The sequence below is a fragment of the Tachypleus tridentatus genome, chromosome 6 (genome assembly GCF_004210375.1).
Source record: "Tachypleus tridentatus isolate NWPU-2018 chromosome 6, ASM421037v1, whole genome shotgun sequence".
Lineage (NCBI taxonomy): Eukaryota > Metazoa > Arthropoda > Merostomata > Xiphosura > Limulidae > Tachypleus > Tachypleus tridentatus.
Genome location: NC_134830.1, coordinates 140,883,444 through 140,905,456, shown reverse-complemented (window position 1 = coordinate 140,905,456; position 22,013 = coordinate 140,883,444). Strand labels below are relative to the sequence as shown.

At 33.9% G+C, this 22,013-nt stretch overlaps 1 protein-coding gene across 17 annotated transcripts in view; it reads left to right on the top strand.

Annotated features, from left to right (window-relative positions):
• LOC143253858 (small G protein signaling modulator 1-like) overlaps positions 1 to 22,013 on the top strand; it is a 62,342-nt gene that overhangs the window by 23,692 nt on the left and 16,637 nt on the right. For 6 of the 17 annotated variants that reach the window (XR_013029870.1, XM_076508309.1, XM_076508307.1 and 3 more), the window contains 15 exons: positions 2,344 to 2,524; positions 5,053 to 5,220; positions 5,828 to 5,895; positions 6,169 to 6,329; positions 6,683 to 6,826; positions 7,660 to 7,805; positions 8,963 to 9,030; positions 9,730 to 9,894; positions 10,860 to 11,006; positions 11,247 to 11,478; positions 11,803 to 11,867; positions 16,242 to 16,456; positions 17,997 to 18,207; positions 19,139 to 19,242; positions 21,715 to 21,829. Coding sequence is in view for 16 of the 17 variants with exons in the window: in XM_076508309.1 (XP_076364424.1) it covers positions 2,344 to 2,524; positions 5,053 to 5,220; positions 5,828 to 5,895; positions 6,169 to 6,329; positions 6,683 to 6,826; positions 7,660 to 7,805; positions 8,963 to 9,030; positions 9,730 to 9,894; positions 10,860 to 11,006; positions 11,247 to 11,478; positions 11,803 to 11,867; positions 16,242 to 16,456; positions 17,997 to 18,207; positions 19,139 to 19,242; positions 21,715 to 21,829 (2,190 nt within the window). In the remaining variant the exon portion in view is untranslated. Of the gene's footprint in view, positions 1 to 2,322; positions 2,525 to 5,052; positions 5,221 to 5,827; positions 5,896 to 6,168; positions 6,330 to 6,682; positions 6,827 to 7,659; positions 7,806 to 8,962; positions 9,031 to 9,729; positions 9,895 to 10,859; positions 11,007 to 11,246; positions 11,479 to 11,802; positions 11,868 to 16,241; positions 16,457 to 17,996; positions 18,208 to 19,138; positions 19,243 to 21,714; positions 21,830 to 22,013 lie in introns of all 17 variants that reach the window. The other 11 variants (XM_076508312.1, XM_076508320.1, XM_076508322.1 and 8 more) reach the window with 9 other exon arrangements.

Sequence of the window (22,013 nt, the reverse complement as noted above, 5' to 3'; positions counted from 1 at the left end):
AATTAATGTGACTGTTTAGTGTGTTTTATTTATTATCATGAATTATTGTGACTATTGTATATTCTGTTTGTTATTATGAATTATCGTGAATATCTTGTACAGTTCTGTTTGTTATCATGAATTGTGACTATTGTATATTCTGTATCATATTATGCATACTTATTTAATAAGAGGTATGTTTTCGTGTGAAGCCCCAACAACCAGATGAGGAATTCGAACCATCATATCCTTTCTCGATATAACTGTTAGTTTGAACAGATAATGGTGAACTTGATGATGTCCATTAATTGGTCCAACGTCAAAAAAAAAAAAAAAAAAAGATCAAAACTACATCTGCTACTTCTACAGATTCGTGTCCGCACGTTCCAGTGGAACACTTAACTGCAGCACACGGTTCTACTTGAAGGCACTTCAGTGAGCTGTTAACGAAAACGCACGTTTTTGTTAAATCTGCCAGTAGATTTTCACAAATTTCTTAGACTTTTAAAGTAAGGGGAAGAAAATAAGAAATGTTGTTCTTCAGTTCCACCCTTAAATAAAACACTCACTAATTTCTGGCCATGCGTTTTAAAAGCTACATCATTTTGAAGGAAATTTTATCATTTTAAACTTACGCGATGTAATGCTGGTTTGAACTACAGGAACAAGTGTTTTAATCTTCAACCACTTTCTGTGATATGTTTATTTCATCATGAATTTTAGTGTTCTCTAGTTTGTTTTTCACCCAGTCTTTACGATTTATGGATGAAATATTTAAGGTTTTATTCGTAGAATTCACAAACTATTTAATTAGAGGCTTCTCGCTTGTGTGGCCTCGTAGTCGACGAGATTAAAGATGGTAGTTGCAGTTATCCGTCTGTCACGTGAGGATGGATAATAGGAAACATGGATGCTTGTCACGTTATCCAACCTCTCGCGAAACATGAATGCTTGTCACGTTATCCAACCTCTCGCGTCAGGATGGATAATAGGAAACATGGATGCTGGTCACGTTATTCAACCTCTCACGTGAGGATGGATAATAGGAAACATGGATGCTTGTCACGTTATTCAACCTCTCACGTGAGGATGGATAATAGGAAACATGGATGCTGGTCACGTTGTTCAACCTCTCACGTGAGGATGGATAATAGGAAACATGGATGCTTGTCACGTTGTTCAACCTCTCGCGAAACATGGATGCTTGTCACGTTATTCAACCTTTCGCGTGAGGATGGATAATAGGAAACATGGATGCTTGTCACGTTATCCAACCTCTCGCGAAACATGGATGCTGGTCACGTTATTCAACCTCTCGCGTTAGGATGGATAATAGGAAACATGGATGCTTGTCACGTTATCCAACCTCTCGCGAAACATGGATGCTTGTCACGTTATTCAACCTCTCACGTGAGGATGGATAATAGGAAACATGGATGCTGGTCACGTTGTTCAACCTCTCACGTGAGGATGGATAATAGGAAACATGGATGCTTGTCACGTTGTTCAACCTCTCGCGAAACATGGATGCTTGTCACGTTATTCAACCTTTCGCGTGAGGATGGATAATAGGAAACATGGATGCTTGTCACGTTATCCAACCTCTCGCGAAACATGGATGCTGGTCACGTTATTCAACCTCTCGCGTTAGGATGGATAATAGGAAACATGGATGCTTGTCACGTTATCCAACCTCTCGCGAAACATGGATGCTTGTCACGTTATCCAATCTGTCACGTGAGGATGGATAATAAGAAACATGGATGTTTGTCCCGTTATCCAATCTCTCGCGTGAGGATGGATAATAGGAAACATGGATGCTTGTCACGTTATCCAACCTCTCGCATTAGGATGGATAATAGGAAACATGGATGCTTGTCACGTTATCCAACCTCTCGCGAAACATGGATGCTTATCACGTTATCCAATCTGTCACGTGAGGATGGATAATAAGAAACATGGATGTTTGTCCCGTTATCCAACCTCTCACGTGAGGATAGATAATAGGAAATATGCATACTCGTTATGTTATCCAGTCTGCCACGTGAGGATGGATAATAAGAAACATGCATGCTCGTCACGTTATCCAACCTGTCACGTGAGGATGGATGGTAGGAAACATACGTTATCCAACTTGGAATCTGAGAATGGTCGATCTCAATTGGTTACTTTTCAAGTCTCTTATTATTTCATTGGCTACATTCCATATTTTTTTTATAATCATATGTCGCCTACGTTTTAAGTTTATCACGAACTCTTGTTAACTACGTTCTAAGTTTTTTAGGATCTCGTAGGCTATGTTTTTTGGACTGCTATATGCTAATAAGAAGCCGTCACGTTAAGTTTGTAGATAACGTCTAGAAGAAGTGTTTGTCTTCACAGCTGCCGTTGACGCATGTCTCTCCCATGGCCTCAAGAGACGAGCGCTAGGGCTATTCAAAACCAACTCCACGACAGCCCTGCTCCAGAAACTCGCTAAGGATTTTGAAGGTGCCGCCCTCATCGCCCGTATCGTCGAGGAGATCGAAGCAGCCGACCCAAACAAGTAAGTGTGCGTGTGATTACTTATTACTATATTTTCTCCATGAATAGCTCATAAATTTGTGGTGGCTCCGGTCGTTCCTGTGACGACCAATCTTAGAATAAACAAACAAACCAAACTACGTGTTTACTCCCAGTAATAACATGAAAACAACTATGAAATTAAATAAAGAAGAAGAGAAAAGAGAGGGGCAGAAACCAGTAACATTATTTATAATATAACAGTTCCTTAAGAAACCTGTGTGTGTAGTTTATTTGTTGGGTAAAAGTCCACATTTTAACATTAGTGGTCATGGCAAATGATAAGGTATATTCTAGAGTCAGCTAATAGTGAACTGAATCCTAACATTGAAACTCGGTTGTTGGTATTATCACTTAGATTAAAAAAAAAAAAAAAAAGTGTTTATTGGGTGTTTGGTTGTTGGTATCATCACTTGGATAGGAAAGGTGCTACTGTATGTTGTTTGGTTGTTGGTATCATCACTTGGATAGGAAATGTTCTACTGTATGTTGTTTGGTTGTTGGTATCATCACATAGATAAGAAAGGTGCTACTGGATGTTGTTTGGTTGTTGGTTACTTTATTCAATATGGTTAAGTTTTGGAATGTAAAAACTTTGTAAAGTAAGCTTTAATATTAATCTATCTAATGTTGATGCTGATTCAAATAATTTTTGGTTTTTTAGTTTCTAATTTGTTAAATATGTGACCACAACACTTCTTTCATTTGTAGATGTCAGTTCCCTGAATTAGGATTGATAAAGATCAAAGTAATGCCTTAAAATAAATGGTTGGTATATTTTTGTACAAACAGACATGGTTGAAATGGAGACATACTAAACTGTTTTGATAATTAGAAAAGTGAATAGACCAGTATGCATTTAGTGTGTGAGCTCTCCTTGAGGACTGTAAAGCAGCTGGGTGTGCATGTCATAATGTTAACATTCAGGAATTGATTTTGGTTTGTATAGTGTAACAGTCTGTGGTTGCAGAGTTCCATCTTCACCATAGTTTATTGCCCCAAGCTTAGCAGCTGTTTCAGACTTTAAGAAATGGATCTGTGATGTGAAGAACACAGTTATTGATTAGTAAATAATGCCCAAAGAAATAAATAGTCAAGAAGTATGTGAAAAGTATGTTTTTTGTTTTTAATTTAATTATAGAATTTAGTAGGAAAACAAAATTCAGACTTGTACATTGTGTGTGTTCTAATATAAATATTAGAATTTATTAAAGTAGTAGAAAGAAAATTTTGCATCATTCAAAAGGAATGTCTTGTAACAATGTCTGTTGTCATGTTTTTGTAACTTTCCACCTATTGGTTGATAAACACACTAAAAATACTAAAATGTTTCATATTTCATACAAAGAGCTCAAAGTTCATAAATCTATTTTATATATACATTGTTTTATTTGGTTATTTATCCTTTGTAAGTAGGATAAAAATTAACTGACTCATCTTTCTTTGAACCTAAATGATTGTGAATTAGTTGAGGATGTCCATGTTTCAGTGTTGTACCTACCAAGAAAGAGATGTTTACTTCATTTACAAATTGTAGTTTGGTAACAAGGGTGGAGGTTGGCCTTATGATAGATCTCTTAAATCCATGCTATAACAAATAATTTTCACTGCATTTTAAGCTGTGAATGCATTATAATAGTGAGATTCAATTCCTTAGTGTAGGTGATTGGGTGTTGCTGTCTTCCCTTTTATCAGTTGTTCAATGGTTGGGGATGGCAGCAGATAACGTTTAGTACTTTTGCCATAAATATAAAATATAAATTTGACTGTATCAAAAGACACAAACTTGTCTTTATACTAGCATTATATAAATATATTTCCTTTAGTTATTTCTTCTTTATACCTTTCTAATCACTTAAATATTTTTTTAATGTTGTTCTTTAGGGCAGTCGTTTGGGTTTCTCACACTTATTATTATCTCTTTTGTGTAATAAAAACAAAGTACTTAGAAGATGTGAAATAAATGTTCGTTTAAGAGTTACTTGTTGTATAGTTAAATAAAGTTTGTTATATTTACTTTTTGAAGGTGTGTGTAATAAATGTAAACAGTAACTAAGTTAACTGTGTTATTTCTATTTATTGTTTCTTAACTTCCTGGTACAGTTATACTTCAAACTTGCAAGGTTTAGTTACCAGTTTGAGTAATAAGCTAAGGCTTATATGAGTAAGGAAGAATATTATGATAATATAATAACAGACAAGCAGCAGCTATTTTTAAATGTAAGAAAGGGTTTTATTTATGATGGGACAAACTACAAGTTTTGGCAGGATATTGGCCTGTCTTCATTAGGTAAGGCTTAAGAGATTTTGTTGCATCTACTGGACTATCAATAACTGATATAAATCACAATTTAGTTCCATCCTTGATAGAAGGGTTAAATACTTGTGTATAAGGAACACAAATGCAAATGATTTAGTTTAAGTTTGGAAAGTACGTTATCTGTAATAATTAGGGTTAACTGGTGACAATAAATGGTTGTTACTGTGAAATGTTAATTTTTGTTTAAACAGAAGATCTTCCTCAAGTAGTGACAGCACAAACAAGGTGAAACATCCTCCACAAAACAGCAAAAAATCCATTACTACAACACAGTACAATCCACGTTACCTCTGGATCAGACTGGCTTTATTTAACAAGCTTTTAGCTAAGATTGTGGATCACTTGGTAAAGAACAGTAGGTAAGTTTGCTGCTCGATACCAAACAATTGTTATTTTTTTCGGTGATAAAGATAAATGTAGCTTTACTGTATTGTCTTTGCTGTGGAAATCCCATATTACATCATAAGCTTAAGACTGGGCCTCTGGAATACTCATTGCTGTATACACACAAGAAACAAGAGTTTGTGAAGTTAAATTTGCCCAATAAAATAATTCTACTAAGTGAATGCAAGACCTAGCAGTAACAATTCATGCTGAAAAATGTATAAGTTATTTATTGTTTTGTTTCTTACTCTAATTAATTTTCAGTGACTCTTTGCTTCAGGTCAAGTAAAATCTCTATAAATCTGTTTTATTTCAAAACTTTTTAGTCTGTAGTTAAGCACAAAGCTGTTTAATGGACTTATCTGTACTGTGTCCACCACAGGTATCAAAATCCCAGTATTTAGTGTTGTAACCCTAAAGAATTACTGCTGTGCTCTTGGGGATCTGATCTAAATTTATATAATGGGAGGAAATATTTCTGAAAGGTTTTTTTTAATATTTATCATCTATTTTCATTAAGTTGATGGTTATTGTTGAATTTTTCATTCATCAGTTGAATAAGTACTTTTTTATAATTTCCAGTAAGTACTATGAGAAAGAGGCACTTATAGCTGACCCTGTTTCAGGACAGATCTTAGCTTCCTTGTTAGGTAAGCCTGAAATCTACTGAAAATAGAAACCTTTAAACTGTTGAATTTATAACGTTTTAAGCATTTAATCTTTGTCTACAATTCGAAGAAGTAAATTCATCTCTTGACAACACTTTCATGTATGTAAAACATACCTCATTTCCATACAATTGTATGGAAACTTTACATCAAGTCAACTTTAAGCAAGAATAACATTTTGTAATGTTAGAGAAAAGTGTGTGCCTCACTTTGTTATAGATATGCACTCATCTGATATTGTTGCTTTGTTTGCAGTTGGTCCTTGTGCTCTCGACTATTCAAAAATGAAAACTCAGGACCATTTCTGGACAGATCCACGTGCAGATGAGCTTGTACAAAGACATCGATTGTCAAGTGGGCTTCCCCTTGTGAATGGTTCCAGCACACCTCCATCTAATCGTCGACCAGGCCTTCAAGTTAGTACCTCTTTGTTTAGCCTAACACTTACTGAAAAGCCTCAAGAGATCGGTTAGCGTGGTTTGTTATACCTTTCCTGATTTCCCAAATATTGAAAGAAGATTGAAGTTTAAACAAGTAATTGTGTAACATTTTTTCCAAGAAATGTTACAGCAGTCACTGGTTTTTACTTAATTGAATATAGATCTTGAATTCACTAAGAAGTGTTATGTAATATTGTTTCAATATATGTGCTAACATTTCCATTGGAACTAACTCTGCATTTCTTAGGCTGTTTTTTTTCATTATTATTTGAATTTTAACATGAACTATAAATAAAGATTTTGCTGTCTTTTAATGTATATTTCAACAGTATCGGAAAGATGCCAGGACATCAGGTAGTTCAGAGAGTGAGCATCGAACAATTCCGTACGTCGCGAGAGATTATGTGGAGTCTCTTCATCAGAACTCTCGATCCACGCTCCTCTATGGAAAGAATAATGTTTTAGTGCAACCAGTATGTTGATGTGTGAGAACCACATTTTGTTGAAAATAATATATATATCTTATCAACTCAACATTGTAGTTTAACTTGTATGTTCAGTTTCTGAACAGTTAAAGAAAGTTTTGTTATATTGTGTTGGTATGAATTTGAATTACGTTTGGCACATGAGATTCTAAGTAAAAAGTAAAACATACCAATCTTTTTAAATGACACCAGAAATATGCTGTCCTTTTAATAAGTAAACTGTGACACATAGAAATCTTAAACTTAATTATTTTATATACTTCTGTTTCTTTCTGCTCTTTGTGTTATCCAAAAACAGATTAGTTACCATTTTCTTGTCTTTTAAACAGCAACACTTTGTTTTGTCACAAAACAGGTTAGTTACCACTTTCTTGTTCTTGTAAACAGCAACAGGTTAGTTACCACTTGTTCTTGTAAACAGCAACACTTTGTGTTGTCCAACAACAGGTTAGTTACCACTTCCTTGTTCCTGTGAATGGCACTACTCTGTAGTTTCCTTCTGTACTCTTTCTTTATATGTATTATACTACAGTAGCTTAGTTGTAGGTTTATTTATTTTACAAACATTGATGTTGAAAATGCAAGTTTGTCCAACTGAATGGTTATGTTTAATAACATTTCTATTTCTTTAATCTTCTCTAAAAATGAATGTTGATTGTATGTTCTCTCATCAGATGTTAAGGTAGGTATTGCCACTGTAGCTAGTTAGTCCTTGTATATCATTTTCAATGGTCTATCTTTTGGTTATAAATCTTAGTCAAAGAATTTTTGTAAGGTTTTGGAGAAGGCCACAGATTCTCACCATGGTTTTTTCTCTGCAGCGGGAAAATATAGCAGTTATGCCTGGCTATCTGTCACTACACCAAACCCCTGAAAACCTGACAATCAAATGGACTCCAAACCAGTTGATGAATGGATGTTATAGTTCTGAAACTTGGAACGAGTCATTTGGTGGACAAGATAAAAGGTGTGAAGAAATACAAACACTTAGGAACATTGATTATAGAATTATCTGTAAGTGTATAAAGATGTTTTGGTCATCTCTACATGTTGCTGAAGATCAGTATATCATCATAACATTCCTTTTTTATGATATGTTTACATACCTAATGTTTCATTTAACCTTCTGCTTGACTTATCTTTACTGACAACCATCCTGATCTACCATACCAACAACCATACAGACTACCATCATGGGTTAACCTACAGACACCATCCTGATCTACCATACCAACAACTGTACAGACTACCATCCTGGGTATACCTACAGACACCCTCTTGATCTACCGTACCGATAACCATACAGACTACCATCCTGGGTTAACCATCAGGCTACCACCTTGGGTTAACCTACAGATTATTTAACAAGAAATATGATGCAGCTGAGCAGCAGTTTGAATCAAGAATTATCATGGTAAAAGATTCTAGTCAGAGGTAGGATGATGAGGTGGTTAATAGATCTTCAGTAAACAAGAGACTAGACGTAGAATGAAACTATAATTGTCTACAGTCAAGTTCTGTGATTGGATGGAAAAAAGGTGTTTGACGTGTATGTCTTGAGTCCTGTAAGTACTGAAGACACAGTTACAGTCCATGCTTGTTGTTAACAGAAGTTTGTACAAGAAAAGAAGAAACAGTTGGAAGCAGAAGTGAAAAAAAGCAATAAGGCTGTGGTGTTTCAGAGAAACACTGAGATTGACATCTGCTAATAGAGTCAATTTGATTATGTATGGTTTTAAAGTAGAAGAAGCATAACAGGAGATGGTTAAAAAGAAACAAAAGTTTAACAAGGTTTAATGTTGCTAACCTGTTGTTTGTTATTCCTGTCTTTATGTGAAACAATGTTAACTACTAAGCTTATCTCAAATGTTAGTACATGTATTGTATATAAGGTCAGTGATGTTGGAACTCTTTTTGTAACAGTGGTGCTTAAAATATTGGACAGAACTGTAAACTCTATAAATAATGGAAATTATGTATTTAGTTCTTGTTATTGTGTTATCATGGTAACACCAACAGGTTCTGTCTGCAGATCTTGTTGTTCTGCAGGCTACTCTTTAAGCTTTCGTAATCACTAGAAGTATTTGATTGTAAACTGTTAGTTTGATGTTTATTTTTTTTCAGCATCTACTGGGAATTTGCCATGAGTTTTAATGTGGATGACATAGTGTACCTTCACTGCCACCAGCATGGTAAGTGTTTAATAATACTAAACAGATAAACCAGGTCGTGTAGCAAGGTACTCTCATTATAGTGGTCAGTGTGTTGCAGGCTAGCAGGAGTGTAACAATGTATATCTTGTTAGTTAAGACAGGAAATGAGTGGTTTATGTTGCATGTGTGTGACTTTATTGTGTGGTTTCTGTTGTATCTAGGTGGATTTATTGTGTCATGTGGATAATGTTGTGTGGGTGGCTTTATTGTGCATCCTATCAAACAAACCAGCTTCTCAAGTGGAGCTGTTTAATAAAGGATTAAATTGTAATGTCTGTTATACTCGCTGATAAATAACAAAATAATGTAAAATCAACACTGTTTGAATGTAACAATCTCTAAGGTCTGTGTGTGTTCTGTTGGTAAATTAATGTACAATAATGCACTCAGAGTCAAACACTGTGTACAGTGGTTTTTTGTACATCAGATTAACTAAAGATCCATTGTAACTAGTCTTTAACTTGTGTTATTCCTTATGGTTATTGTTTTAAATCTGTAAAGAGAATTAATGTGAAATGAGTATTTTCTTCTAATGTGTGTTATCAAACAAACTTTAAACTCTAAAATTATCAAAGTTGGCTTTAATTTGAAATATTTTAATACTGTAATCTAGAAATTTTTGCAACTTGTATAATAAAAAATACAATGTTTAATTATAGTTTTGAATTTCTTACTTAGCAGACACTGGAGGTACAGTTGTTCTTGTTGGACAAGATGGAGTCCAGCAGCCTCCTATTCACTTCCCTAAAGGAGGCCATCTTCTGGCATTTCTCTCGTGTCTAGAAAATGGTCTGCTTCCTCATGGACAGTTGGATCCTCCTCTTTGGTCACAGAGAGGAAAAGGTGTGATGTCATCATTTCTTTATTGAAACACACTAATTGGTTAGTGAAAATATTAGGTGGTACAGAATGTTGTATCTTGAAAATTAAGTTTGCATGTACATACCAGTGAAGAACTAAATTAATTTAATTATACTCCAGCACCTTTTATTAACAATCCAACATCAGATCTTAATTACCTAAAGTAATAAAAAGGTATTTTCCCAGTCCTGAGTCTTCTGTCAGATCATCACATGAATTAATACATTAGAAGAGTTCAAAGTTGTACTAATTTTAAACAACAATCACATCCTTGTTCTTTGTTTGATGTGGGTTTTTAGTGTTGTATCTTGTTACATTGTAAGCTATCACATCTTAGTTGTTGTGTGGTTTTTACATTGTGGCTTAATGAACTTTTTTTATCAAAAGTTATATTCATTTAAGAATATTCAGATTGGAGGGGAAGATGTATAATTTTAATACTGACTATAAAATGTCTAGTATAAATAAAATTACTTCTGTTGCTAAACTGCTCTGTATTATACTACTACTACTACTATCAGTACACACACTATAAATAAAGGAATCTAGCCCTGCATTCCAGCTAGAAGTAAGTTATTCAGTCTCCTAGATCCAAATCCAATGGGCATAAAGGTGTGAAGTCAACCTGTGAAGCAGTAGTACATTAAAACGGATAACAGTTGTTTAAGTTGAATCAGAAATGAAACCCTTCTCCTCCTGAAGGTCCATGGGAGCCAAAACCTTACAAGTATAACATTCGTGTTGCCATTTAGAGTGCTGCAATTATAAGTTATTTAATAAGTTATATGCAGGTAACCGTATTGAACATGAAAAACGTTTTAAAAGCTACAAACCGCTGTAACCTTTTTTCCACCCAGAAGAAATACTTTCAGTAATGATGAACCTGTTGGGTACAGCTCGATGTAAGTTAAAGGTCTAGACTGATCACTTGACATTCTCATTCATAGGTAAGGTATTTCCAAAGCTTAGGAGGAAGGGACGTGGCTCCACTCGTAAGCGATATCGGACCTCTGAGGACCAGGTCTTAGAAGAAGAGGAGGAAGCTGCTGATTATGTGTTCCGTATTGTGACATCTTTGAAACCAGATTCTATATGTACGTATTAGGTTGTCCTTCTGTATCTTGTGATGTGTATGTAATTTTAGAATTCCACCTTATGAAGAGTTATTTAAAGGGATATAAGACTTGTGGTTTAAGAAAACATTGTATTTTAATGTGGTACTTTAGCCTCCAAGTTTCCTTTTATATCAGTATATCTATATTTAAATAACATATAGTCAAAGTATGTAAATAATTTGAAGAACTCTTGTTAACTCTGCTATTACACTATTGAAGCTCAAGAAATGATGGATCCTAAAACAACTCGTGGATCTTTTCCATTGCAATCTGGTGGTCGAGCTGCTCGATTAAAACATCTGTCATCATCTTCATCGTCAACATCTAGCAGTAAATCTCTGGCAGAAGATAATGCTCCTGCAACAGATGTGCCTAAGTCAGCTGCTCCAATTCCAAAGAAACAGGCTCTCTTGACAAAAACTTCAGGGGCTGAGGAAAGTCCATCAGCTGGGTGCGTAGTCAGGCCCATTTAGTCATGACTAAGACATTGGCAGATTCTCACAGAAAAAACTAAATGTGTTAAAACTTAGGTTGTTGATCTAATTTGTTTAAACTTCCAGATTTGTTTGGTAGTTAATTAATTTGGAGTAAAATACATGTTGAAAACTTACATTACTTTTTTTTGTAAATTTCAGATTTTGAAATTGGTTAATTCAAAGAATAGCAAGTTACTAGATAAAAATCCTAAATTATGACATCTATATTTATGAGTTTGTCATATACTAGCAATACATATTTAATAAATATATATTGAAACGTGTTACTTTTTGCTTAGGGAATCAATTCAAGTTTTATGTAACACCATGAGAAGACAGATTATTTCCAGGGCTTTTTATGGATGTAAGTGTTTGACATTCAGTTGTTTGTGTATTGTTACATAGACTAGAAGAAATGGTGATATTTGCTAGACTAAACTGTTATAACAAATGCTTTAGTTATGATTATGGCTCATAGAGGACAGAACTTTTCATTTAAAATAATGTTAAGACATTATTTATTGGTCATTGGTTAAGCTTATTAACATTACCAGCTTGTTTTTATCTTATTCACTACCAGTGAGGTTTACATATTGAACAGTTTCATTGTTTAGCATGTTACACCATTCATATTTTACTGGGCTTCCACTAGAAAAATAACTCTTTAGCCACTGTGGCTAAACAAAGTAAATTTCTTTTAGCCACAGTGACAGTTGTTTAGCCACAATTTTAGGTTGCCAAAAACTGTGTGGTGCGTGACTTTTAATATGCATCAATTTCATCCAGTAAAAAATAGTTGTAATTATGTGAAAATCTACAAGACATTAAGTTTTGTACTATTTTTTATTCCCCAGCAATCTTCCCTGCCAAAAAAACAAAAACAAAATAAACATGATAGAAGAAAATAAAAAGATACATTTCTTAAAATAACACAGAAACAAAAAAAAGACTTAAAACTAGAATATGGTAGCATGACTAGTAAGTAGGTGAATCCAATGGCAGCTCTTCAGCCAAATCATACTCAACAGAAGATGTGGTAGAAGTTGACACCTGAGTTTCCAAATCACATTTCTTTAACATGTCTGTCTTTGTGAGTGACCCAGTATCTGAATGCAGAGTCAAAATTAAAATGATCTAGAGGTTTGGACTCCATGGATAAGTTCAATAACATTTCTGTCTTGGCCACAGACAGACTGCTCCTGGCATCTGTTTTGATGTTGTTGTACCTGCTATAATTCCCTGCTCAGAGTCAACAGATGTAACTGGAATTATTAATCCAACTGTTGCAAGCTGAGATAGATTTGGTAAAGTGTGATGGGTCTGGTGGACGTATTCCTTGTAGAAGCTCTTTATGTTTCTGTTTTTGTGAGCATCCTGTTCCATTATGTTCCTTAGTAGCAGCCATTCAGTCAGTGTCTCATTCTCATTGATGAAAGGAGAGAAGTGCTGGATGAGTTTCCTCATATCATCATCTTTTGCTGTGACATGGGCTAAATATTGAAAAAATGACATGATGTTAGTGTCTGGGAATGCTACTTGTAGTCTTGTGATCACCTCTTCAACAAATGACTCAGCAGCTGATCTGTACTTTTCACGTTGTTTCTCAATATCTTTGATGTCATGGCCTCTGTAAGAAGTGTAACCACTGGCATCAGGAGCTTGTGGGAGTTCCTTCAGTGCAATCTGTGTATAAGGACCAGGGATGTGTACCAGTGACAGAATTGACCCATCAATAATTGCTTTAGCCTGATCATAGATAAATCAGCTCTCTGTAGAGATCTTGGCAAAAGTCCAAGAATTCCAACAGCATCAGCCAAACAATGTGTCATCATGACAAAGCTGTAACATGGCATTTGCTGGACTAGACCATGTAGCAAGGCTTGGCCTGGAGTACCACGTTCCATTGCTACGACCTGCAGGCAGCTTATCACAGTTGACTAGTGCTTGGACAGAATCATTAAAAGAGAGTCACCGTGTGAAGAACACTTGCTTGATTTTGTTGCTTTGCTCTCTTCCAGAACTTGACACAACTTGAGAATATTTCAGGCTTTTTGCAAACTGGTTCAAAACTGAAATGTACTTCACAAGGTATGGCATCTGGTTTGTTGCCTTTTCAGCTGCCAACTGTAATCTATGTGCCAAACAATGACTTGTTATTATCCAGGGGCATTCCTCCTTAAATTTTGTAGCAGCACCTGTTGTTATTCCCACTATGACATTTGCACTATCAGTTGCAAGTCCAACCAAGTCAACATCAAACAATCCTCAATCTGCCATGACTGAGCACATTGTGTTGTAGATAGAATCAGCCCCAGTGTTGGTCAGCTCATGCACAGCAAGGAATCGACTTGTAACCTCACCTAATGATGAAAGATACCTGATATAAATTATCAGTATAGAGGTGTTTCCTGCATCAGTTGCTTCAAGAGCAAAAAATGGAAAAGGATGCCTGAAAGTCTGTCTGCATTTCATCCTGAACTATATTATTTAGGGCACTGTACATATCATCCTGAGACTAGCTGTGGGTGTATATGAAGCTCTGTGTTCCATTTTGTGACTGAGTCTGTAGTTTTTCTCCCTGTTAAAAAATATATAAGAACTTGTGTTTTGAAATAAGACCACCAATTAAAGTAATAAATAAAGATATTTGGAAGAGTTGGCTAGCTACTTAATTTTTGATAGATATTTTCAAAGTGTTTCACTTTTAGAGAATTGTCAAATTGCTTTTTGTTTTAAGAAAATACTGTAGAAAACAAAGTATCTTATAAATACTAGAATGAAGAATATTCTTACATTGAATACTTGTAGTGAAAGGAGGGAATGAAACTTCACAGTTGGGATGGCTTTCTTTGTTTGTACAAGTAATGTGGCCATCTGTGCCTAAATGCTACCTTTACACCCCACATACACGTTCACAGCAGCATTTGACATGTCCTTCTTCAAAACTTGTGATGCTACTGCACTGCGATGATGATCTGACCGTGCATGCTTCACCAAGTTGTCTTTTTTAGGCTTAGTAGCAGTTTTCACAGTGGTAGCATAAATGTTTGTCTTGTTGTTGTCCTTGCATAATTTGCAATGAAGTGTATTTTGTTGAGAAACATGTTCCAGCCAAGGAAACTGTGAAAACCAAGTTTCTTTAACAACTATGTGAAAATTACGGGTATATATTTTTTTCACACCGACAGTCTGATCACTGCTGCAAGCTTCAGTTTCTTCAGAGCTGTCTTTTCTTTTGGAAGTGGATTTCCCACCTTCAGTTGATGTTGTTGCTTTGACCTTCTTTTGAAAAAACTTTATATATCTAACTGTTTAGATGTCTTTTTATCTGATCTAGGAGTTGTCATGATCTAAATTCAAACATATGTCAAACGAAACTTGGGATTTCCACTTTGATACAGAACATATGTTGGTTTGACAAAAGTCAGGTTTTCTCTGATTACTGTTTGTGTACCACGGGCAGAATCAAACATGTAGCATAAGAAATGAAAATAAAAGAAATTATTAGCACAGCTGAGTAATTTTTTTTTTTAATTTAATTTGTTGTCATATCCCTGAAATCATAGAAATACATATATAAATAAAATATATATTACGGTCAGTGGTAGATTTTAAAGATGTTTCTTGTTCCTTCAACTCTCTGGGGGGCACCTCTGGTTATTTGTCATCATTAACCTGTTGACTGCCAAGTATTTCAGCTGCTACGACAGCTCCTATGCTGGGTATTTTCAGCAAAATTGAGTAATTTTTAAAACAAAGGAAATAAGCAACAAATACTTTTTTTTTTTCTCTAAGCCAAACTTATAGTAGTACAGAAAATGAAGAAATATGTACAAAACATGAAACAATAACTCGTCCGTGGCACTGTGTTACTGATCAGCTTGGGCGAGTTATCTACGGCACTGAACAGGTTAATGGCGTGGATGGTGATAAAAACCACGTAAGCTGTTAAGACCGAAACTTGAGCAGAATAAATAAAGGAAAACCATCCAAGACCGAAAAAATACCTTTGGCCACTGTGGCGAAACCAACACTAGATTTTTTAGCCACAGGCTGTTTCTTTTTGCCAATGACGATGTGGCTTATGGCAAGCGGAAGCCTAGTTTTATGTAAAAGATACATAAAGGATCCTCACCATTAATTAGTAGGGTTAACTGCACTTTTAATGGTAGTCTGGTCAATAAATTATTTCTGTGGCTGGCTCAAGCAGCTTGGTGAAAAGTGGTTTAGAAACAAGCCTACAAAATGTCAGTGGATTCAAAAGAACACCATTAGTAATTCTAGGGCTATTGTACCATGGAATTGACTTTGCAACACTTGTACTAGATATGTAAGTAGGCTTAACTTACTAAGGTTTTGAAATCAATAATTTGTATAATGGAAATATTTCCTAAACTGATATGCAATATCTTGTAATTTACATTTTTTCAACCCTTATTTAATGCAGCAATGTTGAGGGCAGATATAAAAGGGATAATATTGCTATTAGGGCTACTGTATTTTCATCAACAGTATGCCCTTAAAATTATAACTAGTTTTGACCAGACATATGAAAAAGTTGTTGGGGCTAGGTCAATGCCATCACCACTATGTAATTCAAATATTAGCTATATGGTGAGCAGACATAATAGGATATTATTGCTGTTAGGCCTAGCTAAATGTCATTACCACTGTGTAATCCAATTTTCAGCTGTGTGGGCCAGATATACAATACAAAAAAAATTATTATTCCTATTAGGGCTAGCTCACTGTCGTCATCTACGTACAGTTCGTACTCACCTGTCAGGACTCGTGAATGCAACAATTGTTTCAGATACTGAGCCAACCAGTGCAGATGCAGGACTAACTTCAGAGGTGTGGAAGAACCTTCAAGAGAATGGTTGTATCAGAGAAGCTAGTGAGATATACAGATTAACTTACTTTGGTGGTATAGAACATGGCATCAGAAAAGAGGTACAGTTGAAAGAATGGCTGTAAATCGTTTTAATTTTTACTTTCACTTTAGTCATTAGACAATTTAAAAAAATATTCAATTTTAAGAAACTTGGATGCAGTGTTGTCTCTTTGCAAGTTGTCAACAATCAGAAAATATTTTTTATTGTTGCATAGGTTCCTTTTTATCAAGTACTCTTTGATTACACAAGCTGTATTTCTCAGGAAGTATCTATCATAGGTCCTTTGATGTATTTTTAACCAACAATAGAAGCTTATAAAATTTTAACTTGATTATGCTTAACTCTCGGGATTAATGATATACCATAATTTTGTTTTAATTACGAAGTTGAGAATCAGGATTTTGCCTCTCACTCTATATTGTTTTAAAGTCTTGTGAAACAGATGTTTAGTTAGTAAAAGATTTGTTGGCAGTGGCTTAAGTAGGAGAGGGGGGCAAAGGACCTAAGGAGTTTAAGAATTGATGAGGAGAACAAACATAGGGGCCAATCTTTGTAGTTATCTTAGGTAAAATATCAGTAACACTGATAAAGTTCTCGATTTTCATTAGGCTAATGGATTTACTGAATAGTTCGTGAGGTTTGTGTAACTGTATAAAAATATTTGGATGACTTGGATTTACTGAATAATTAGGTTTGTGTAACTGTATGAAAATATTGATGTCTTGGGTTCACCGAATAGTTTGTTATGTTTGTGTAACTGTATGAAAATATTGATGTCTTGGGTTCCCCGAATAGTTTGTTATGTTTGTGTAACTGTATGAAAATATTGATGTCTTGGGTTCACTGAATAGTTTGTTTGTGTAACTGTGTAAAATTATTTGGTTGGCTTGGATTCACTGAAGAGTTTGTTAGGTTTGTGTAACTGTGTAAAATTATTTGGTTGGCTTGGATTCACTGAATAGTTTTGTTTGTGTAACTGTGTAAAAATATTTGGTTGGCTTGGATTCACTGAATAGTTTGTTTGTGTAACTGTGTAAAAATATTTGGTTGGCTTGGATTCACTGAATAGTTTGTTTGTGTAACTGTGTAAAAATATTTGGTTGGCTTGGATTCATTGAATAGTTTGTTTGTGTAACTGTGTAAAAATATTTGGTTGGCTTGGATTCACTGAATAGTTTATGTTTGTGTAACTGTGTAAAAATATTTGGTTGGCTTGGATTCACTGAATAGTTTATGTTTGTGTAACTGTAAAAATATTTGGTTGGGTTGGATTCATTGAATAGTTTGTTAGGTTTGTGTAACTGTTTAAAAATACTTGGGTGACTTCGGTTCACTTAATAGTTTGTTAGGTTTGTGTAACTGTATAAAAATATTTAGATGACTTGGATTTACTGAATAGTTTTAACACCATAATCAGATGATGTGAATTTATTGAATATTTTGTTTGGGTACCAGAATCAGATAATGTGGACATATTGATCTATTTGTTTTGGTGCCAGACTGAGATGACATCAACTTATTAAACAGGTGTTTGGATGCAAGGTTGAAGAAAGTTGGATTTATTTTATTTTTTGTTTGACATATTCATGCATGCATAGGTTTGGCCCTACTTGTTGGGCCATTACCAGTTTGGCAGCACTGCAGAAGAACGCAAGAAACATGATGACAGCATACAAACTGCATATGAGACTACAATGTCGGAGTGGCTGGCAGTAGAAGCCATCGTAAGACAGCAAGACAAAGAAGTCATGGAAGCAAACTTGGCCAAGCTATCATCAGAGAGCACCAATAGTGAAATACCCCTTGTTGGTAAGTATCAAAAAGAACGTTTTATTCTAGTCTTTAACTAATGAACTATAAAGTTTATTTAATGTGTGGTTTGTTCATTGGAATTAACAGATTTTTGTTTCAATCCAAATATAACATTGCTAAATAAGATGTCACAACTAGGACTATAGAAACATATATACAAGCACAAGGCATGGCGTATAATTATTTATAACACACATTTTTGGAAGGTAAATCATTATTATAATACTGTATTATGCAGCTGACTTTAGTTTTTATCTCTCTGTTGTGTACTATTTATTGTTATATTGTCATACTATTAATCTTCTCTGAGTCTTATGATAACTATTTTTACATGTGTTATGTTGTCACATCAGTAATCTGTGAGTCTTATGATAACTATTTTTTACATGTTATATTGTCATACGATTAATCTTCTCCGAGTCTTATGATAACTATTGTTTTTACATGTGTTATATTGTACACTATTAATCTGTGAGTCTTATGATAACTATTGTTTTTGTGTGTTTTATTGCCTTTTTTCCTGTGGTGTAGTATTGCTATACTGTTAATTATAAATTATTGCTCATTTTGCTGTAGTGTTGCTGTATTATTAATTGTAGATTATTGTTTATTTCACTGTAGTATTGCTGTACTGTTAATTTTAAATGTTTATTTTGCTGTATTGTTAATTGTAAATTATTGTTTAATTTGCTGTACTGTTAATTGTAAGTTATTGTTTATTTGCTTATCGTCTTAGATTTTATGTTTTCCAGGTTCTAAGGGATGTTACAAATGCAGTTTTAAAAGTGTTAAAAACATAATTCCTTCTAGTAGTAAAAACAATTCATTCTGAACCAACACTACTATCATTATAATGGGTTTATTACTTGGTTGTAAGGTAGCACGTTTCTCATTTTTCAATTATAAAAAAAATTTATCACCTACACAGGTCCTAAAGATGCCAATTTGAGTAATGAAGTATTTGAAGATGTCAGTCCCAGTGAATCATTTGAGGAACATGAAACCTCTAGAGATAAATCTGACATCAGAAAGGTAACTGATGGCACTAAGAGTAGATAGTGATATAGCAGTGGTATATGGTGGTATATTTGTAATTGTTCTGTTTTTTTGCACATAGTACATAACCCTTAATTACTTACTGTTCACTGCTGCTCTGGTCTATATATTGCATAGTTTTAAGTAAGTTGATCTTTTTGCTTCTTAAGACAATTGATTTTGTTCTTTTATTTTGTATCAATAATACACAGGAAACTTGGGTAGTATTTATGATACTTTTGTTAACCCTATTACAACAGGTCACAGGTCAAAAATCTTGCCATTGCGTTTGTTGACTTGCATTCAAAATGTTGTTGAACTACTGTTTTATGAACTTATCTCAATAAGTTTGGTATCAAATTTTAGTATTATACATTAGTTAACTTCTGAAAAAGAACACAACTACATATTGATTTTTGTGAGTCATGTGGTATGTTGAATGTAGCACTGATACAACTTAGATGTTTGTGATGTCAAAATACTAAGTCTATAGTTTTGTACAAATTAGGAACTCAGATTATCAATAATAACAAGCTAGATATAATATAAGAACCTCATACTTTCTTATTTTACTGAGATATGGCTTTTGTACTGAATCAAATACAGTGGCCCCATTAATATCTTTTCATATTTTGAAATGGTCCCTTATATATTCTTACTTCAATATGAGACTTTTGAATAACCAATCAACAGCTTAGAATGTCCTCCAGTTGGCCATTGTAATCAGCTTGAAGGCTTCCTTGTTCTTTCAAACCAAGATTTTTAGATCTAAATACAGCCTAGCTAATAAGTTTCAAAAATTTTAGTACAATTCCCTTGTATCAATATAGTTATTTATGATGATGTTTGGTTATACAACTAATATATAAAATCAATTTAAAAAAAAATAATCTTTCACGCACAGAAATCTAAAAGCCTTATCAACCTATATCGAGCAACAGCAAAATTCAAAGGTCATTCAAAGCTGGAAGAAATAATTTTTTGATTTACTTTTTTATGTATTGTTCTATAATGTAAGAAAAATAAGTTTAACTTATTTCAAAACATTAATCTATATACGCATATAATGTATAATAATTGAAATGTGACTGTATATTACAAAATACTAGTTCAGTAAGGCACAGCCAAGACAGGTCACTTTTATAATAACTGGATACAATAACATGAGTGCACATACCCTCATCAACTGCAATTCTTTAATGTTAGCCAAACATAACTGGAAGGTCAATGTATGATAAAAGTAATGACTTTATATAAATATATAATGTTGAGATTTAATCTATGAAGACTAAACAAAAGAAGCATAATTTATATTTCTTTCCTTATGTTTTTTATGGTGGTTATGAGGTGGGTAAAATTTACAGACCCCAACATGGTTAAAATAGAGAAAATAACAAGCAAAATGTAATGTCTTACTCAAAACAAATGTTTGAAATGTATTTATGAGGTTTTAAAGATTAGAGAAATAGTATTTAAGATTTTTGGAAGGAAGAATAGTTTTTAATCATAACACAAAAATCATTTCACACTCGGACTAGTAACAAAAGACTCAACATGATCATGTTCAAATCTTTAGTGACAATACTTCATTAAAAAATCTGATTTTTTGTGTATTAAAAACCTGTAGTCTTTACTAAAGGTCTACATACTTTTGTGAATAAATACACACACACACACACACACACACACACACACACACACACACACACTGCTTCAAAAGTTAGAGTATCTATACTTAATGTGTGCAAATGTACATAGAACTTGAATATATTATGCCAAGCCCTGTGTGGAATAGTTAAGTATCTTTTCTGTGCAACTCATGCTAGTAGTAACACTGTAACCCACAATTATAGATCCACCAACAAGATAGTATATCACTAATTTAGATGATGCTAGTGTTCAGTAGTTATCTGGTTAAGAAATGTTTCATGTATATTATTTTAGATTTGTAAGACCGAGTTTGAATAAGAAATATTCAAAAACTGAAATGTATATTTTGTTTTGTAGATACAAACTATTGGGTATGAATTACAATCAAAATATCAAAAGTGTTTTGAGAAACTTCTGATACTTTATTTTCACTGCCTAATAGCTAATTAATTGGATGTTTAAATATCAACTCAACACCACTGTCTTAGACTTAAGGTTGAAGAAAGGTAATATAAGTAAGAAAGAGGCTCTTTTCTTTTGTACAACAGGAATAACTACAGGTTATTTAATTTTGTCATATGTCGCTTTTCCCTGTCTTTCACACTGATCATTAAATCTTAAAGTATCTTGTGATAAGCCTTCTTCCATGTTCTCCACTTACTGTCAGTTAACATTGGATTGTAAAAATTTAGGTTTATTTATTGATATAAAAGAGAATATTGTTTCACAAGCTAACTTTATTATTAACTACTGAATGGTAGCATAATATATTGTTTCCAAGTATGGATACTACATACTGTATTAATTACTCTATGTCAGGGTCGTGAAGAAGTATTTTCATCATCTGAGGAGCATTACTCCAAAACTACAGGTGCCGAGCCCCAACCAATATCGCCAAAATATATTAGAGGTCGTTTGATTAGACATTATCAGGGTAGGTTATTCTATAGGAATAATCCAGAAATGTTGTGAATCATGTAGCTATAACTTGCTTAAGGTCAGTTATGATAATATATCGTACTTTAATCTGGCATTCATACCAAATAGCATGATAACTATATTGGACATAGTTTGTCTATCATAATAATACTCTATTTTTGTTTGTCCAAAAAATACAC